The sequence below is a fragment of the Sphaerodactylus townsendi genome, linkage group LG17, assembly GCF_021028975.2.
Source record: "Sphaerodactylus townsendi isolate TG3544 linkage group LG17, MPM_Stown_v2.3, whole genome shotgun sequence".
NCBI lineage: Eukaryota > Metazoa > Chordata > Lepidosauria > Squamata > Sphaerodactylidae > Sphaerodactylus > Sphaerodactylus townsendi.
The window spans coordinates 7,590,583-7,605,802 of NC_059441.1; the positions used below are offsets into that span (position 1 = coordinate 7,590,583).

Here is a 15,220-nt window from a genome sequence, read left to right on the forward strand (position 1 = left end):
GTGTGCTCATGTGGGAAACACACGCTTCCTTTCCCCATCTCCTGACCCCCACGAAGGAATAATTGCAGGGTGATGGAGCTTCAAAGAGGGCTTGTCTTGTGTGCCAGAGTCTGTGCGGAAGACTTTGTTCCCTATAAATAAGTTCTCTTCCCCCCCCCCCCACCCCGTTCTCTCGAGGAGGGCCTCGCTTCTCTGAGGTTGAGCCACCGCACAGTTACTATGGTGACAGCGTCCTGGCAACAGCTCCCGACAGCTGCCTCCCTTCTCATCTACCAGGGCCCGGTGGCAACAGGCCCAGTGAAGAGGAAGAGGCGACAGGGCTCAGTTGCTGCAGCGGCAGGAGCAGCAGGCACTGGGGCAGCCAGTGTGGCAGCTTGTCGCACACACATACCCAGGTTGCACCAAGGACCGGGGCAACCCTGCCGGGATGCTCAGGAAATGTGGGACGGTGCCTCCCGGCCCTCGCCAGAGCCAGGTAAGCAGGTGGGTGGCCTCTATGTAACTTCAGCTCAGCCTCCGTCTGTTGTGCAAGGGATGCTTGTGGCAAGGGGGCGGGGGGGGGGCTGGCCCCTGTTTTTCTCGCATCCACTCTCCTTTGACCCCCCTCCGTGCGTGCAGGTGAGCTGGTGTGGAGATTGCATGGCACATACATTAGGCTGTGTGTGTGTGGGAGGGATTTGCTGCTGAAGCCCACGGCACGGCAGAGTGTCGTCTTGTTCCCGCACGCCATTTTCCTCACAGCTTTGGTGTTTCTGGGCGCAAGCAGTCCAGTCGGGGGAACCACCGCCGCAAACCTCGTTGGATGCTGGGGCTCCCGGTGCACCTCTGGAATGTTGTGTCGCGAGTTTGCTTGGTTGCACACTTGGGGAGGAAAGATGTGGGTTTGCCAACACAAGTAGGGGGAAAGGGATGAAGACGTTTCCCTCTCGTTCCAAAAACACCCTCCATCCAGGAGAGAGAGAGTGAGCATTTTCACGTGTGACCAGATTGGCATGAGACATGGATTTTAGGGGGAGGGGTCACGATCTTGCAAACTATATAGCAGGGGTCTGCAACCTGTGGCTCTCCAGATGTTCATGGACTACAAATCCCATCAGCCCCTGCCAGCATGGCCAATTGTAGTCCATGAACATCTGAAGGGCCATAGGTTCGTCACCATGTTACAGGTGTCAAACTCGCGGCCCTCCAGATGTTATGGACTACAGTTCCCATCATCCCTACCAGCATCGTACTGCAGCGGGGATGATGGGAGCAAATTCCGCATGCTGGCGGGATAGTAAGAACGGCAGTCTGTATCTGGAGAACGCTATTCTTCTAGGAATATAGCTCTTTGTTATTTCTGCAGTTTGTAAACGCTGGGTGGGGAGCTTCTACTTAATTATATTGCATCCACCACTTGAGACTTCCTTGTGCAACTAGTTACCCCCCACTTCCCCTCCACAGCAGATAGTGGTCAGTTCAGCAGCCAGTGAGAGTCACCTTCTCAGCTAAGAACAGGTCAGTCTAGGACACACACCCATCTTCTCACCTTCACCTCCAATGATTTCCTCCAATGGAGGAGGTCCTTCCATACTCGCCATCCCTCCCAGTCACAGCTCTGACCTCAGAAGTTCACTTCATTGGAAGCCGCTGCCCAGCCCTTCCCCCCGCCCCGCCAGGGTCAGATCAAAGGACCATCTCACTGGCCAGTTAGATGCTCCCAGAAGGCCCACAAGCAGAGGGATTGTCGCCCCCCCCAGCAGCTGGTACTATTCAGAGGTACACTGCTGCCAGCCACAGAGGTTCCATTTGCTACTATTAAAAGGAAGGATGTATGGACCGCAGTGGCATAGGAGCAGCAGTGGCGTAGGAGGTTAAGAGCTCGTGTATCTAATCTGGAGGAACCAGGTTTGATTCCCAGCTCTACTCCGCCCTGAAGAGCTAATGAGCTTCTCTTAATGATAGCTCTCACGCACACAATCGGTGCTTGCTTACGGGATCTGCTTGACTTTTCCCCATCAGCAGTAGTAGGAGGGTTAAGAGCTCGTGTATCTAATCTGGAGGGACGAGGGGTTTTGATTCCCAGCTCTGCCGCCTGGGCTAATGGAGGCTTATCTGGGGAATTCAGATTAGCCTGGAGGAACACTCCCACACACGCCAGCTGGGTGACCTTGGGCTAGTCACAGCTTCTACCGGAGCTCTCTCAGCCCCACCTACCTCACAGGGTGTTTGTTGTGAGGGGGGAGGAAGGGCAAGGAGATTGTCAGCCCTTTGGAGTCTCCTACAGGAGAGAGGGGGGATATAAATCAAAGCTCCTCCCTCCTCTTCTTCTTCTTCTTCTTCTTCTTTTGCAGTTCTTCTCTCCTCTTCCTCCTCCTCCTCCTCTTCTTCTTCTTCTTCTTCTTCTTCTTCTTCTTCTTCTTCTTCTTCTTCTTCTTCTTCTTCTTCTTCTTCTTCTTCTTCTTCTTCTTCCTGAGTGCTCAAGGCAGTTTACCTAAAAGAATCGCCAGGCTGATCCTGTGAATTGAGACACAATTATAACCATTGCAAAAGCATCACAACAGTCCCAAGAGAAATCCTTCCCCTGTGGTCTTGGTGGTTGCTAATTGCAGGCTGAACGGCCTCGTGATGCGAGCTGGGCCTCCTGGGTATCCCTCTTTCACCACACCTGCTCGCCTGGCTCAGTGGGACCCCAGGAGGGCACGTCCAGGTGGGCGGGTTCCCTTCTCTTTCTGCCTTCCGCAGAAATCCCGGTCTGCCTCCTCCAGTCTTGCTTCCCGTAGCGTCATTCTGGTGGAAAGAGAGCAGGTTTCTCAGTATCCTTTCCCCCATCCGTTCCCTTTTCACGGCACAGCTTCAGAAAGCAGCCATGTTGGTCTGCAGTAGAAGACTTAGATTCCAGTCCAGGCGTACCTCAGAGACCAACAAGAGTTTCAGAGCGTGAGCTTTCCAGTCCATTCCTGATTGTACAAAGGGAGCTGTGTCTCTCAAAAGCTCATGCTATGAAAACCCCTTGTTGGTCCCTGAGGTGCCCCTGGACTTGCAGCTAGCTGCTCTCACTGCACACAATCTGTGCCCCTTTGCAAGGATCTGTGACTTTTCCCCATCCCAGCAGTGGCGTAGGAGGTTAAGAGCTCGTGTATCTAATCTGGAGGAACGGGGTTTGATTCCCAGCTCTGCCGCCTGAGCTGTGGAGGCTTATCTGGGGAATTCAGATTAGCCTGTGTGCACTCCCACACATGCCAGCTGGGTGACCTTGGGCTAGTCACAGCTTCTCAGAGCTCTCTCAGCCCCACCTACCTCACAGGGTGTTTGTTGTGAGGGGGGGAAGGGCAGGGAGATTGTCAGCCCCTTTGAGTCTCCTACAGGAGAGAAAGGGGGGATATAAATACAAAACTCTTCTTCTTCTTCTGGGAAAGGTCTTTCCCTCAACACCAAGTTTTCTCTGCTCCTTTTCCTACCTTATTTGGGGAATGGGGTGGGTTATCCCTCCGGTGTATCTCACATGTGATGTGTTGTTTGTCAACATTCTATACCAGTGATGGCGAACCTTTTCGAGACCGAGTGCCCAAATTGCAGCCCAAAACCCACTTATTTATCGCAAAGTGCCAACATGGCAATTTAACCTGAATACTGAGGTTTTAGTTTAGAAAAAACGGTTGGCTCTGAGGCGTGTGTTACTTGGGAGTAAGCTTAGTGGTAATCAGTGGCTTTGCTTTGAAGCAACCGTGCAACTCTTCCAACGGGTGAATCACGACCCTAGGAGGGTTTACTCAGAAGCAAGCCCCATTGCCAGCAACCGAGCTTACTCCCAGGTAAAGGATTGTGCTTTGGTTCTTCGCATGAAAATCAGTGGGGTTTAACAGCACTTAGCAGGGTTACCTGCACTGCTTCCCCAAAACTAGGTCTTAGGTTTAATGCTAAGAATCGAGCCCAGCGGCCCAGGCCAGCCTAGATGTGGGGGGGGGGGGCAACTCTGTTTGTGCGTGCCCACAGAGAGGGCTCTGAGTGCCACCTCCGGCACCCGTGCCATAGGTTCGCCACCACTGTTCTATAGCCAGAATCTCTACTTCGGTCAGCTGAAAATGGCATGGCTATTCCATAGTATCCCTGCAGGACCCTTCCCGGCGTGTTTGTGCACACTCCCTGTTTACACACACACACACACACACACACACACACACACACACACACACACACACACACACACACACACACACACACACACACACACGCACACACACACACACACACACACACACACACACACACACACACACACACACACACACACACTTCTAGCATTGGCTCTTCCAGCAAAAGAACCCCTCTGTTCTCTCTCCATCTGCGCACCATATTGCCTCACGCTGAATCAGTCCTCCCAATGCAGCCTCACCCGGTTTCAGTGGGAGTCTGGCGGCTGCCGGGCCTGCAAGCTCAGCCTCCCAACAGGAAAGCACAGGAAGGTGGTGCTCCCTCAGGGAAGGCGAGCGGCTCCCCTTCTCCATCCGGCCCGGGCTGAGGAACCTCGCGAAAATCCCCTGCAGAAAGCAAAGCCCTTTGTGCGTTTGATGTGGCAAGTTGAGGCAAGGAAATGAGATGAGCATTTTGTAAGCAGCAGTGGATTGGTGTGCATGATAGGGCCTCTCATTGGAGGGGTCATAAGAACATAACATAAGAACGTAAGAATGAGCCAGCTGGATCAGACCAGAGTCCATCTAGTCCAGCTCTCTGCTACTCGCAGTGGCCCACCAGGTGCCTTTGGGAGCTCACACGCAGGAGGTGAAAGCAAGGGCCTTAAGAACATAAGAACTAGCCAGCTGGATCAGACCAGAGTCCATCTAGTCCAGCTCTCTGCTACTCGCAGTGGCCCACCAGGTGCCTTTGGGAGCTCACATGCAGGATGTGAAAGCAAAGGGCCTTAAGAACTATAAGAACTAGCCAAGCTGGATCAGACCAGAGTCCATCTAGTCCAGCTCTCTGCTGCACAAGCAGTGGCCCACCAGGTGCCTTTGGGAGCTCACATGCAGGATGTGTGAGAAACAAGGGCACTTAAGAACATAAGAAGCCCAGCCAGCTGGATCGAGACCAGAGTCCATCTAGTCCAGCATTGTTCTGCTACTCACAGTGGCCCTGGGTGCCTTTGGGAGCTCACAGGCAGGGTGTGAAAACAAGGGCCTTCTGCTGCTGCTGCTCCTGAGCACCTGGTCTGCTAAGGCATTTGCAATCTGAGATCAAGGAGGATCAAGATTGGGAGCCATAGATCAACTTCTCCTCCATAAATCTGTCCAAGCCCCTTTTAAAGCTATCCAGGTGAGTGGCCATCACCACCTCCTGTGGCAGCATATTCCAAACACCAATGACACGTTGCATGAAGAAGTGTTTCCTTTTATTAGTCCTAATTCTTCCCCCCGGCATTTTCAATGAATGCCCCCTGGTTCTAGTATGGTGAGAAAGAGAGAAAAATTTCTCTCTGTCAACCTTTTCTACCCCATGTGCCTCTTCTCCCTCCTTGGAAATGTCTGGGGGTGGGGGGCTTGGACCATGGCCCATGCCCAGTGGGCTGGGATGCCCACTTACGGGTCAGGCACCAAGGAACTCTCTCTGGGGGATGGTTTTGCTTGCCCCTGGGCAGAGATTTATGAGCCACCTGGGTTCAGTCCAAAGAGTTCTTCCCCGAAAGAGATGAGCACCCAGTCAGAACTGGGCCGACAGGTGCCTCCTTTGACCCTCTGCGTGAAGCTTCGTGGCACCTGGAGGCTCACTGGCATGCCAAAGTGTTCCCACATGGTTCCAGCAGCACCTGTGCGGCGGGAGACTGCTTCACCTCTATATACATTCGACAATACATTGCTTTGCCTCTGGTTCTGCTTTGCCAGCTTGTGGGTGAACAGCGGCAGTTTTCCGAGCACGGACTTCTCCTCTGGGAAACCTGCCCCGTTCCTCCGTTGCAGAGTGTCCGCACGTGTGGCTTGCTTGCAGAGAGCATTTTGTCCGGAGCATGTCTTTGCTTGGGATGCATGAGGTTGTTTCGGTGCCAGATGTCAACAGCTGCGTCACGAGCACCATTGCCTATTGCTTCCCAACAGACATAAATGCCTGGACAGGAAAAAAATGGCCCAGCCCAGCCCCTTCTTCCCGACGCTCGGCCCCACTGAAAGGTACTGTGGGGCATCGGAGGAGACTGCTTATGGGGGATGGGGGGACGCACCTGCTACTCATGAGCCAGTCTCAGGGCTGTGCACGTGGCCGAATTGTCCTGTGTGCGGAGTTCGCTTTCCTGGGGGAGCTGCCATTTTCTTTCATGTAAATTGCCATGTTGTCTTACAACAGCTGAGAAGACAGCATGTCCTTTCGGCGAGTGAGAGAAGCAGGGGGCAACTCTGCCGTCCCGTCTTTCTCCACGCCCTTTTATTGACAGTTTACAAGTGGAAGAACAAACAGGGCAGGCAGGCACAATGGACAGGGCAAAGGGCACAGGGGGATTTGAGCAGGGGAATTGGCATTTGCACGTACACACATTGGAGCCAGAGGGTCTTGCAACCTCAGCAGTTTTTCCGAAACTACTTTTTGGAAGGAGAGGTCAGTCGGGGGAGTGTGAGAGACCCTTTTCCGGCAGTGTGCCACCGTACTCGAGCGTTTCCCAGGCACTCAGGCCCTCCAACATTGCCACCCCAAGACTGGGACGCAGGCAGCCTATCAGGCTGTGAGGGAAGCAGGGAGGAGGAGGAACAGACAGAGACCCGCAGGCAGCAGCTATTTCTAGGCCAGGCCCAGAACCTGGTCAGGTGCCAGGTGAGTCGAGTTAGCGAGAGCACAGAATCCCATTTTCTTCCTGTCCACACTCAGCTGATGCCCACCACTGGGGTCCCCCATGAACGGGCCAGAAGTCTCCCATGACGTGCCACGGCCGGCGGGGAACCCAGTTTGCCTAGTGGGGTCAGGTGGGCCGGGCGTGGGAATCCTGCCGCCTGCCACCCAGCGCCCCTCCACCTCTCCCATGGTGCCTTCCTTTCTCCAGGCGTGTCCGGAACATCCCGCTTCATAGCCAAGCCCTGACGGCCGTTCCTCTTGGGTCAGCCAGATTGGTGGACCAGCTGGAAGACCGCATCCTCAGCCATGAGAAGACCACGGCTGCCCTGGTGGAGCACGCTTTCCGCATCAAGGAGGACATCGTGTCCACGCTGCACAGGATGCAGAACAAAGGGGGAGGGGACCGCCTGGCCCGGCAGCTCCTGGAGGAACACATCCGGAACATCACCGCCATTGTCCGGCAGCTGAACCGAGACATTGAGGTCAGTGGGGCACGCAGGGGGAGCCTCGTGGCTGAGTTTGGGGCATCTGGGCCTGTCCTCTTTCTAAGCTAAGAAGAAAATGCTGGGGAGAGTGTTGACAGGGCAGCAGGAGAGCTGGCCAGCGCTGCACATGTAAGATCGCCTGTATGCCAGAGTTGTTAATTGCTCTGGAGCAGAGGTCTTCAAACTATGGCCCTCCAGATGTTCAGGAACTACAATTCCCATCAGCCTCTGCCAGCATGGCCAAGTAGCAGAGCTAATGGGAATTGTAGTTCCTGAACATCTGGAGAGCCATAGTTTGAAGACCCCTGCTCTGGAGAAACGGCTGTCTCCATTTGACCTGCGCTAAGTGGTTCAGTCTCTTACTTTTTAAGCAAAATTAGCATAAATTAGCCTTGGGGAGTTCCGCAGGGCCTGTAAAACTGAGCTGTTCCACCGGGCTTTTGGGGGGCCCGGCCGCTGATTCTGCCCCTTTTATTGTCCTGTTTACTGGTTTACTGGCTGTGCACTTGACCATCTGACCATCTGGCAGCCCCCTCCCAGAATTTGTCCACTCCCAGGTTTTGATCGCTGGGGTGTGATGCCAGACGCCCCTTATTATTAATTATTAACTATTTATTGTGGAATGCTGCTGCTATAGTTTTAAGATTTGTATTTTAACTGGGGTTATTCGATTTGTTTTATTATGGTTGTTCTTGTTTTGTTGTACACCGCCCTGAGCCCTTCGGGGGTAGGGCGGTTTATCATCAATTAATAATATGTAATATATATGTAATCGAATAATAATAATAATAATAATAATAATAATAATAATAATAATAATAATAATAATAATAATAATAATAATAATAATAAAAAATATCTGAATGGCAGAACCCCCATTTCCGCTTCTCTTTCTTCTTAGTGTCTCAGTGTTTTAGGGTCTGTGAATTCATAACATCACAAACTTGTTTTCTGAATAAGACTTTGTTTTGAAGCGGAGACTTTTTTTTTTCCTGAAAACTTTCTGTAAATAACCAGCTGTGTTCCAGCCTGCAGTTGCTGGGAATAGGAATTAGGAGCCTGGGAAGTTTCTTGAACCTTTTCCCAGGCCCTGGTTTTCTTCCATCTAGGACCACAGTTAGACGTGTTCTGTAGGACAGTCATGTCCAATGAAATACCAGAGGCTGTACTGACCATATTATTGGTATGACTTCCCTTTCTAAACGGGTGTCCGCTGAGTGTATTTATTTAAAACGTTTCTTAGTCACCTTTTTTCTTTGTGGAACAAGGTGGTTTTCAGTGTAGATAAAGCATATAAAATGTAGATAAAACATACATAAAAAGCAAAATTTGAAATCACAGTTTAGCACTGCTTTAACCAAATGCAGTCCTAAATAAAACCATATTCAGATGCTTCCTGAAAACTGAAAGTGATGCGACCAGGTGTACCTTCCTGGGGAGGTTGTTCCAAAATTGTGGGGCGGCCACCAACAAGGCCCCGGCTCGTACGCCCACCCAACAAGCATCCTTGATGAGTGGGACAATTAGGAGGACGTCTCCCTCTAAATATAATCCCTAGGCAGGAAGAAGTTCCCAATAGCCTCTTGTATGTACAAAAAATAGTTTTTGAAAATCCGACCCTGATGCTTTCTCTTAAACGCAATAATAGAAAATGAAGAATTAGCTTCAGACCTTGCCTTGACAAACCCTTTTTGTTTATTAATTGTAGGTTCTGCAGGAACAGATACGAGTCAGGGATAACCTCAGTTATGGCACAAATTCGACCTTGAAGAGCCTGGAGATGCGCCAGTTGTCTGGCCTGGGCGATCTCAGGGGACGTGTTGCGAGGTAGGCCCCTGCGGGGGGGTTATCTCTCTGAGAGCATCGCTGCTGCCAGCTGACCTGGGGGGCAGGGTCAAGTGCAAACTTAAATCCACAGGGTTGCCAACTCTGGGTTGGGAAAGTCCTGGACATTTGGGGGTCAGAGTCTTGGGGTGGGGGGCAGGGTTTGGGAAGGAGAGGGACCAAGGTGGAGGGATAATAATGCCATGAAGTCCACCCTCCTAGGCAGCCATTTGCCTCAGTGGAAGGAATCTCTGTTATCTTTAGAGATCAGCTGCAATTCCAGGAGTATAAGAACATAAGAACAAGCCAGCTGGATCAGACCAGAGTCCATCTAGTCCAGCTCTCTGCTTCTCACAGTGGCCCACCAGGTGCCTTTGGGAGCTCACATGCAGGAGGTGAAAGCAAGGGCCTGCTGCTGCTGCTGCTCCCGAGCACCTGGTCTGCTAAGGCATTTGCAATCTGAGATCAAGGAGGATCAAGATTGGTAGCCATAGATCAACTTCTCCTCCATAAATCTGTCCAAGCCCCTATTAAAGCTATCTCCTCAGTCCACCTGACTACTCCGTCAGACCTGTTTCATCTACTTTTCGTCGCTTTCCCGACAAGCAGAAAAAAGAAAACAGAAACGGTGCTGACGTTTGGGGTCAGGACACAACCCCACTTGACGATCACAAGTCAATATGGAATGTTTAGATGTGGTGGTTTGCTGTTCCTTTGTTCTCCCCGTACACAAAACCAAAAATAACAAGCGAACACTGGAACTGCTTCACTGCGTAAACCTGTTGTGGGGGGTGGGGGGGGGGGAGAAGCTCTTGAAAAATTGTTTGCTTGGCCTGTGGGTGGTTTACTGGTTGCAAAATTGCAGGTGTAATAGACCAGCGTTCAAAGATTCATAAAAAGAAATATAATGAGTCACAAAAAGAACACCAGCACTCTTGGGAGATAGAAGTGGGGTTTCCAGCAGCGTGACACCCCCCCCACACACACACCCTCTGGCTCCTCTTGATAATGCATTCTTCAAGACAAATCTCTCAAATACCATTATTGTTCCGAAACAGACCCAGTGGCACCCTGCGCTACCCATTTTCCAGACTGTCTCACTCACCCACTTTCAGGTCTGTGTCGTATATATAATCTGGGCAATTTTTCCAAGATTGCAGCCTGGCTTAACTATCAATTAGAGTTGGGGGTTTTTTGGATTTATATCCCCCCTTTCTCTCCTGCAGGAGACCCAAAGGGGCTGACAATCTCCTTGCCCTTCCCCCCTCACAACAAACACCCCGTGAGGTAGGTGGGGCTGAGAGAGCTCCGAGAAGCTGTGACTAGCCCAAGGTCACCCAGCTGGCATGTGTGGGAGTGCACAGGCTAATCTGAATTCCCCAGATAAGCCTCCACAGCTCAGGTGGCAGAGCGGGGAATCAAACCCGGTTCCTCCAGATTAGATACATGAGCTCTTAACCTTCTTTGCCACTGCTGCTCCTTAGAATAAACTAGATTGCTCATGGCCTTTACATATTACTCTCGTGTAGGGTTCACAGGTGCCCCACCCCCCCGGCCTCCAGCAGGGAATGGGGGTAGGGTTGCCAGGTTGGGAAGCTCTTAGAGATGTGGGGATGGGGCCCAGGAGGAGCAGGGACTTCAGTGGGGTACCATGCCATACAGCAGGGGTGGTCAACCTATGGCGCTCCAGATGTTCATGTACTACAATTCCCATAAGCCCCTGCCAGCATGGGACTGATGGGAATTGTAGTCCGTGAACATCTGGGGCGCCACAAGTTGACCACCCCCGCCATAGAGCCTGCCCTCCAAAGCATCCATGTTCTGAACTGACTCAGTAGTCTGTAAAGGAGCTGTAATCCCAGGGGATGCTTAAGTCCTACCTGCAGCCTGGCATCTTTAAACACACACGCTTATTGAGATTTTATTTTCTGTTGGATTCTTCTGTGAATTAAGTGGCTTGCCAGGTGTTGCTTATGTATGGAATGCCCAGAGGTGGGATCCAGCAGGTTCTCACAGGTTCCCGAGAGTAGGTTACTAACTATTTGTGTGTGTCGAGAGGGGGTTACTAATTGGGGATTTTGCCCCATGATTTTTGCCTTAGTTATGCCCCTCCCCTCAGCAGTAGCGCGCAGAACTTGAAGCAGTCTAGCAGGAGGTGCACCGGCGTGCGTGGCAGCCTGCGCCTGTGTGCATTCGTTTCCCGCCCAAGGACCGGCGCAGCGGCTGCGTCCTTGCCATAGCCCCGCCCAGGAATGCCCCGCCCACCGAATGCCCAACCACACCCCCGTCGTGCCCCGCCCAGCCCCATTGGCGCTACGCCACAGTTTAAATCCCACCACCATGGGAACCTGTTACTAAAATGTTTGGATCCCACCACTGGGAATGACACATTTGGCTGCGAGTCCAGTGTCGTTTCCATTGCTGAGTATCATGGGTTGAGCATGGAAGCAGAGCCAGAACGCCCCATGTGCCTGGAAACACGTCTGGAGGAGTGGGTCTGCAGCAGTTCTGGTGCGATTGAGGGAGAAGAAGGGGCTCAGTCCTACTTTCCTGGAAGGGGTGATGAAGAGCAGAGTCCTAAGGAGAACTTCAGGTGCAATCATGGCGGAGACAAAGTTACGTCGGTACTTGGGAGGGCCCGAAGTCCAGCACATGGGACATGAGCCAGACACAATGCAGTCAGCAAAAGGAGGCAATGGGCATGCCAACAGGTTGACATTCTAAAGGCCTGTTGCTCAGACTCTGCCGCTGAGTGTACCCACTGGTCAGAGAACAGATCCAGCTTGATAAAGGAGACACGGGGCAGAGGCGTCGTCGCCCACCAGAGCTCAGCGCCAGCTGCCTCGCCAGATCACGGTGACCCTCCCCGAGACGAATAGAACAGTGTGTTCAGGAATGTCATATTGCCCTGGGGCCCCGTAGGGCTCTTTTTGCATCAAATGTGCTTTTAATTTCGCTGTGTCCTCTGCAGAGTGCGGGGTGTGTTGTTTCAGCCGGCACACGCACGGCTCTGGCACTCTATCTTGAAGTGGGGATGGCTCTGAATGGTTAGCAACAAAAGCAGCTTTTCAGCGACAGAGGAAAATAAACCCTGTGAGATCCCGGGAAAGCGGCAGAGCACGCAGCGCCTTTGTGATAACAGCTTCTTTTAAATGCCGCCTTCTCAAGACAATGATTCTTGTGCTAAGTGCGGCCGAGTCGCTTCCCACTGATGGCGGCCCTGTGAATCCATGTCCTTCAAGACGTTCTGTCGGTTAATAGCCTTGCTGGGGTCTTGCAAACTGAAGGCCGCGGCTTCCTTGAACAAGTCAACCCATCTCATGTTGGCTGTTCTTCTTTTCCTGCTGCCTTCAACCTTTCTTAGCATTATTGCCTTTTCCAGTGACTCTTTTTTCTCAAAGTATGACATGGTTTAATCATTTTAGCTTCCAGGGACAATTCGGGCTTTGATCTAGAACCCACTTAATTTTTTTTTGGGGGGGGGTTCATGGTATCCGTAACGCTCTCTTCCAACACCGCATTTCAAAGGAATCTTCTATCAACCCTTTCTGAGGTACGAAAGCCTTCCCCACCAGTAAGAACATAAGAACATAAGAACTAGCCTGCTGGATCAGACCGGAGTCCATCTAGTCCAGCATTCTGCTACTCGCAGTGGCCCACCAGGTGCCTTTGGGAGCTCACCTGCAGGATGTGAAAGCAATGGCCTTAAGAACATAAGAACAAGCCAGCTGGATCAGACCAGAGTCCATCTAGTCCAGCACTCTGCTACTCGCAGTGGCCCACCAGGTGCCTTTGGGAGCTCACAGGCAGGAGGTGAAAGCAATGGCCTTAAGAACATAAGAACAAGCCAGCTGGATCAGACCAGAGTCCATCTAGTCCAGCACTCTGCTACTGCCAATGGCCCGCAGGTGCCTTTAGAAGAGACTCCTGAGGCAGGAGGTGAAAGCAATGGCCTTAGAACATAAGAACAAGCCAGCTGGATCAGACCAGAGTCCATCTAGTCCAGCATTCTGCTACTCGCAGTGGCCCACCAGGTGCCTTTGGGAGCTCACATGCAGGATGTGGCCAGCTGGATCAGACCAGAGTCCATCTAGTCCAGCTCTCTGCTACTCGCAGTGGCCCACCAGGTGCCTTTGGGAGCTCACAGGCAGGAGGTGAAAGCAATGGCCTTAAGAACATAAGAACAAGCCAGCTGGATCAGACCAGAGTCCATCTAGTCCAGCACTCTGCTACTCGCAGTGGCCCACCAGGTGCCCTTTGGGGAGCTCACAGGCAGGAGGTGAAAGCAAGGGCCTTAAGAACAAAGAACAAGCCAGCTGGATCAGACCAGAGTCCATCTGGTCCAGCACTCTGCTACTCGCAGTGGCCCACCAGGTGCCTTTGGGAGCTCACATGCAGGATGTGAAAGCAAGGGCCTTCTGCTGCTGCTGCTGCTCCCGAGCACCTGGTCTGCTCAGGCATTTGCAATCTGAGATCAAGGAGGATCAAGATTGGTAGCCACAGATTGACTTCTCCTCCATCAATCTGTCCAAGCCCTTTTTAAAGCTACCCAGGTTAGTGGCCATCACCACCTCCTGTGGCAGCATGTTCCAAACACCAATCACACGTTGCGTGAAAAAGTGTTTCCTTTTATTTGTCCTAATTCTTCCCCCCGGCATTTTCAATGGATGCCCCCTGGCCAGTTTCGCCAGTCTTCCTCCTGCATATGTGTCTTAGGGCCCCGTGCCACCTTCTTGTCCATCTCTTCGTCCTCTGCTGACCCACCCACCTACCTTTATCAATCAATCAATCAATCAATCAATCAATCAATCAATCAATCAATCAATCAATCAATCAATCAATCAATCAATCAATCAATTGTATTTATAGACCGCCTCACCCCCGAAGGGCTCGAGGCGGTTCACAAGTTCGGCAATAACCAGCGCCGCAACATATAACCATAGAAAACCCCATTAAACAAAAAGCATCAGCAATTACATTAAAGTGAATAAAACAAATAAAACAGCAGAACATCAATCAAAGATTGTCCAAGTCCAACTCTTCTCTGGGGCAGCCACGGTAATAAACTGCTGATAAACTAGCATAGGTGTCAAACTCGCAGCCCTCCAGATGTTATGGACTACAGTTCCCATCATCCCCTGCCAGCATGATTCTAGTTCACAGCTCAGAGCCAAGATGGGGGCCTCGCACCCGTCATGCAGAACTCCACGCTTCAGGGCTTCTGTTTGTTGGTGAACAGCAGTTCCTCTCCAGTATCTTCCTCACCACAGCTGCAGGCCTCAGCACTCTTACTCAGTAGTGAATTCCACCCCCATCGCCCGTGCACGACCAGGGTGTCTGGTAACCTCCATGTGCTCCGATCATGTCCCATCATCTCCTGAGTGGTAACAGACTGCAAAATTTTCATAGGCCGAATCCCCACTGAAAATTTAATCTAGATGCAACCAAGTCTCAAAAGAATCGGCACCTTTTCATCCAGGTTCCAACATCCTCACTGCATCATGTTTCTAGTGAAGACGTCTAGGCCTGCCCGGGTGTGTGTGTGTGTGTGCCTGATGTCAGGGGTGCAGTTGTTAAGCTAACAGCATCAAAACTTCAGAGTATCTTTAGGAGACTCTCCGGATGATGCCACCCAGGTTTGGTGAAGTTTGGTTCATGGGGGTCAAAATTATGGACCCTCAAATGTGTAGTCCCCATCTCCTATTAGCTCCCATTGGAAACAATGGGGGATGGGGGCACCCGTTTTGGGAGTCCATAGCTTTGGAGCCCCTGGACCAAACGTCACAAAATTTGGCTGATTTCAGTAGGAGACCCTCCTGATGATACCACCCAGGTTTGGTGAAGTTTGGCTCATGGGGGCCAAAGGTATGGACCCTCAAATGTGTAGCCCCCATCTCCTATTAACTCCCATTGGAGTGTTTTTTCAAAAAGGGGCATATACAAGCTGGTCCAGGAAAATCCTGTGATAAGGGTGGGGGGTGGGGAGCGCCAGAAACGGGACTGATCTGTGTTCTGTGGTTCGGCTGTGAGGAGATCTCGAGGGAACCTGGATATTTCGGGTGACTCTCCCAGGATTAATCGCCAGTGAGGAAATCACCATAGACAATTAGATAAGGTGG

The 15,220-nt window shown here is 51.7% G+C and overlaps 1 protein-coding gene across 2 annotated transcripts in view; it reads left to right on the forward strand.

Annotated features, from left to right (window-relative positions):
- The first annotated feature begins 300 nt into the window (after nt 1-300).
- Nucleotides 301-15,220, forward strand: part of FAM81A (family with sequence similarity 81 member A) — a 28,338-nt gene continuing 13,418 nt past the window's right edge. The window contains exons 1-4 of one of the 2 annotated variants that reach the window (XM_048481712.1): nt 301-483; nt 6,069-6,140; nt 7,001-7,274; nt 8,986-9,104. In XM_048481712.1, coding sequence (XP_048337669.1) covers nt 428-483; nt 6,069-6,140; nt 7,001-7,274; nt 8,986-9,104 — 521 coding nt within the window. In that variant the 5' untranslated portion in view covers nt 301-427. The remainder of the gene's footprint in view (nt 484-6,068; nt 6,141-7,000; nt 7,275-8,985; nt 9,105-15,220) is intronic. The other variant, XM_048481713.1, reaches the window with a different exon arrangement.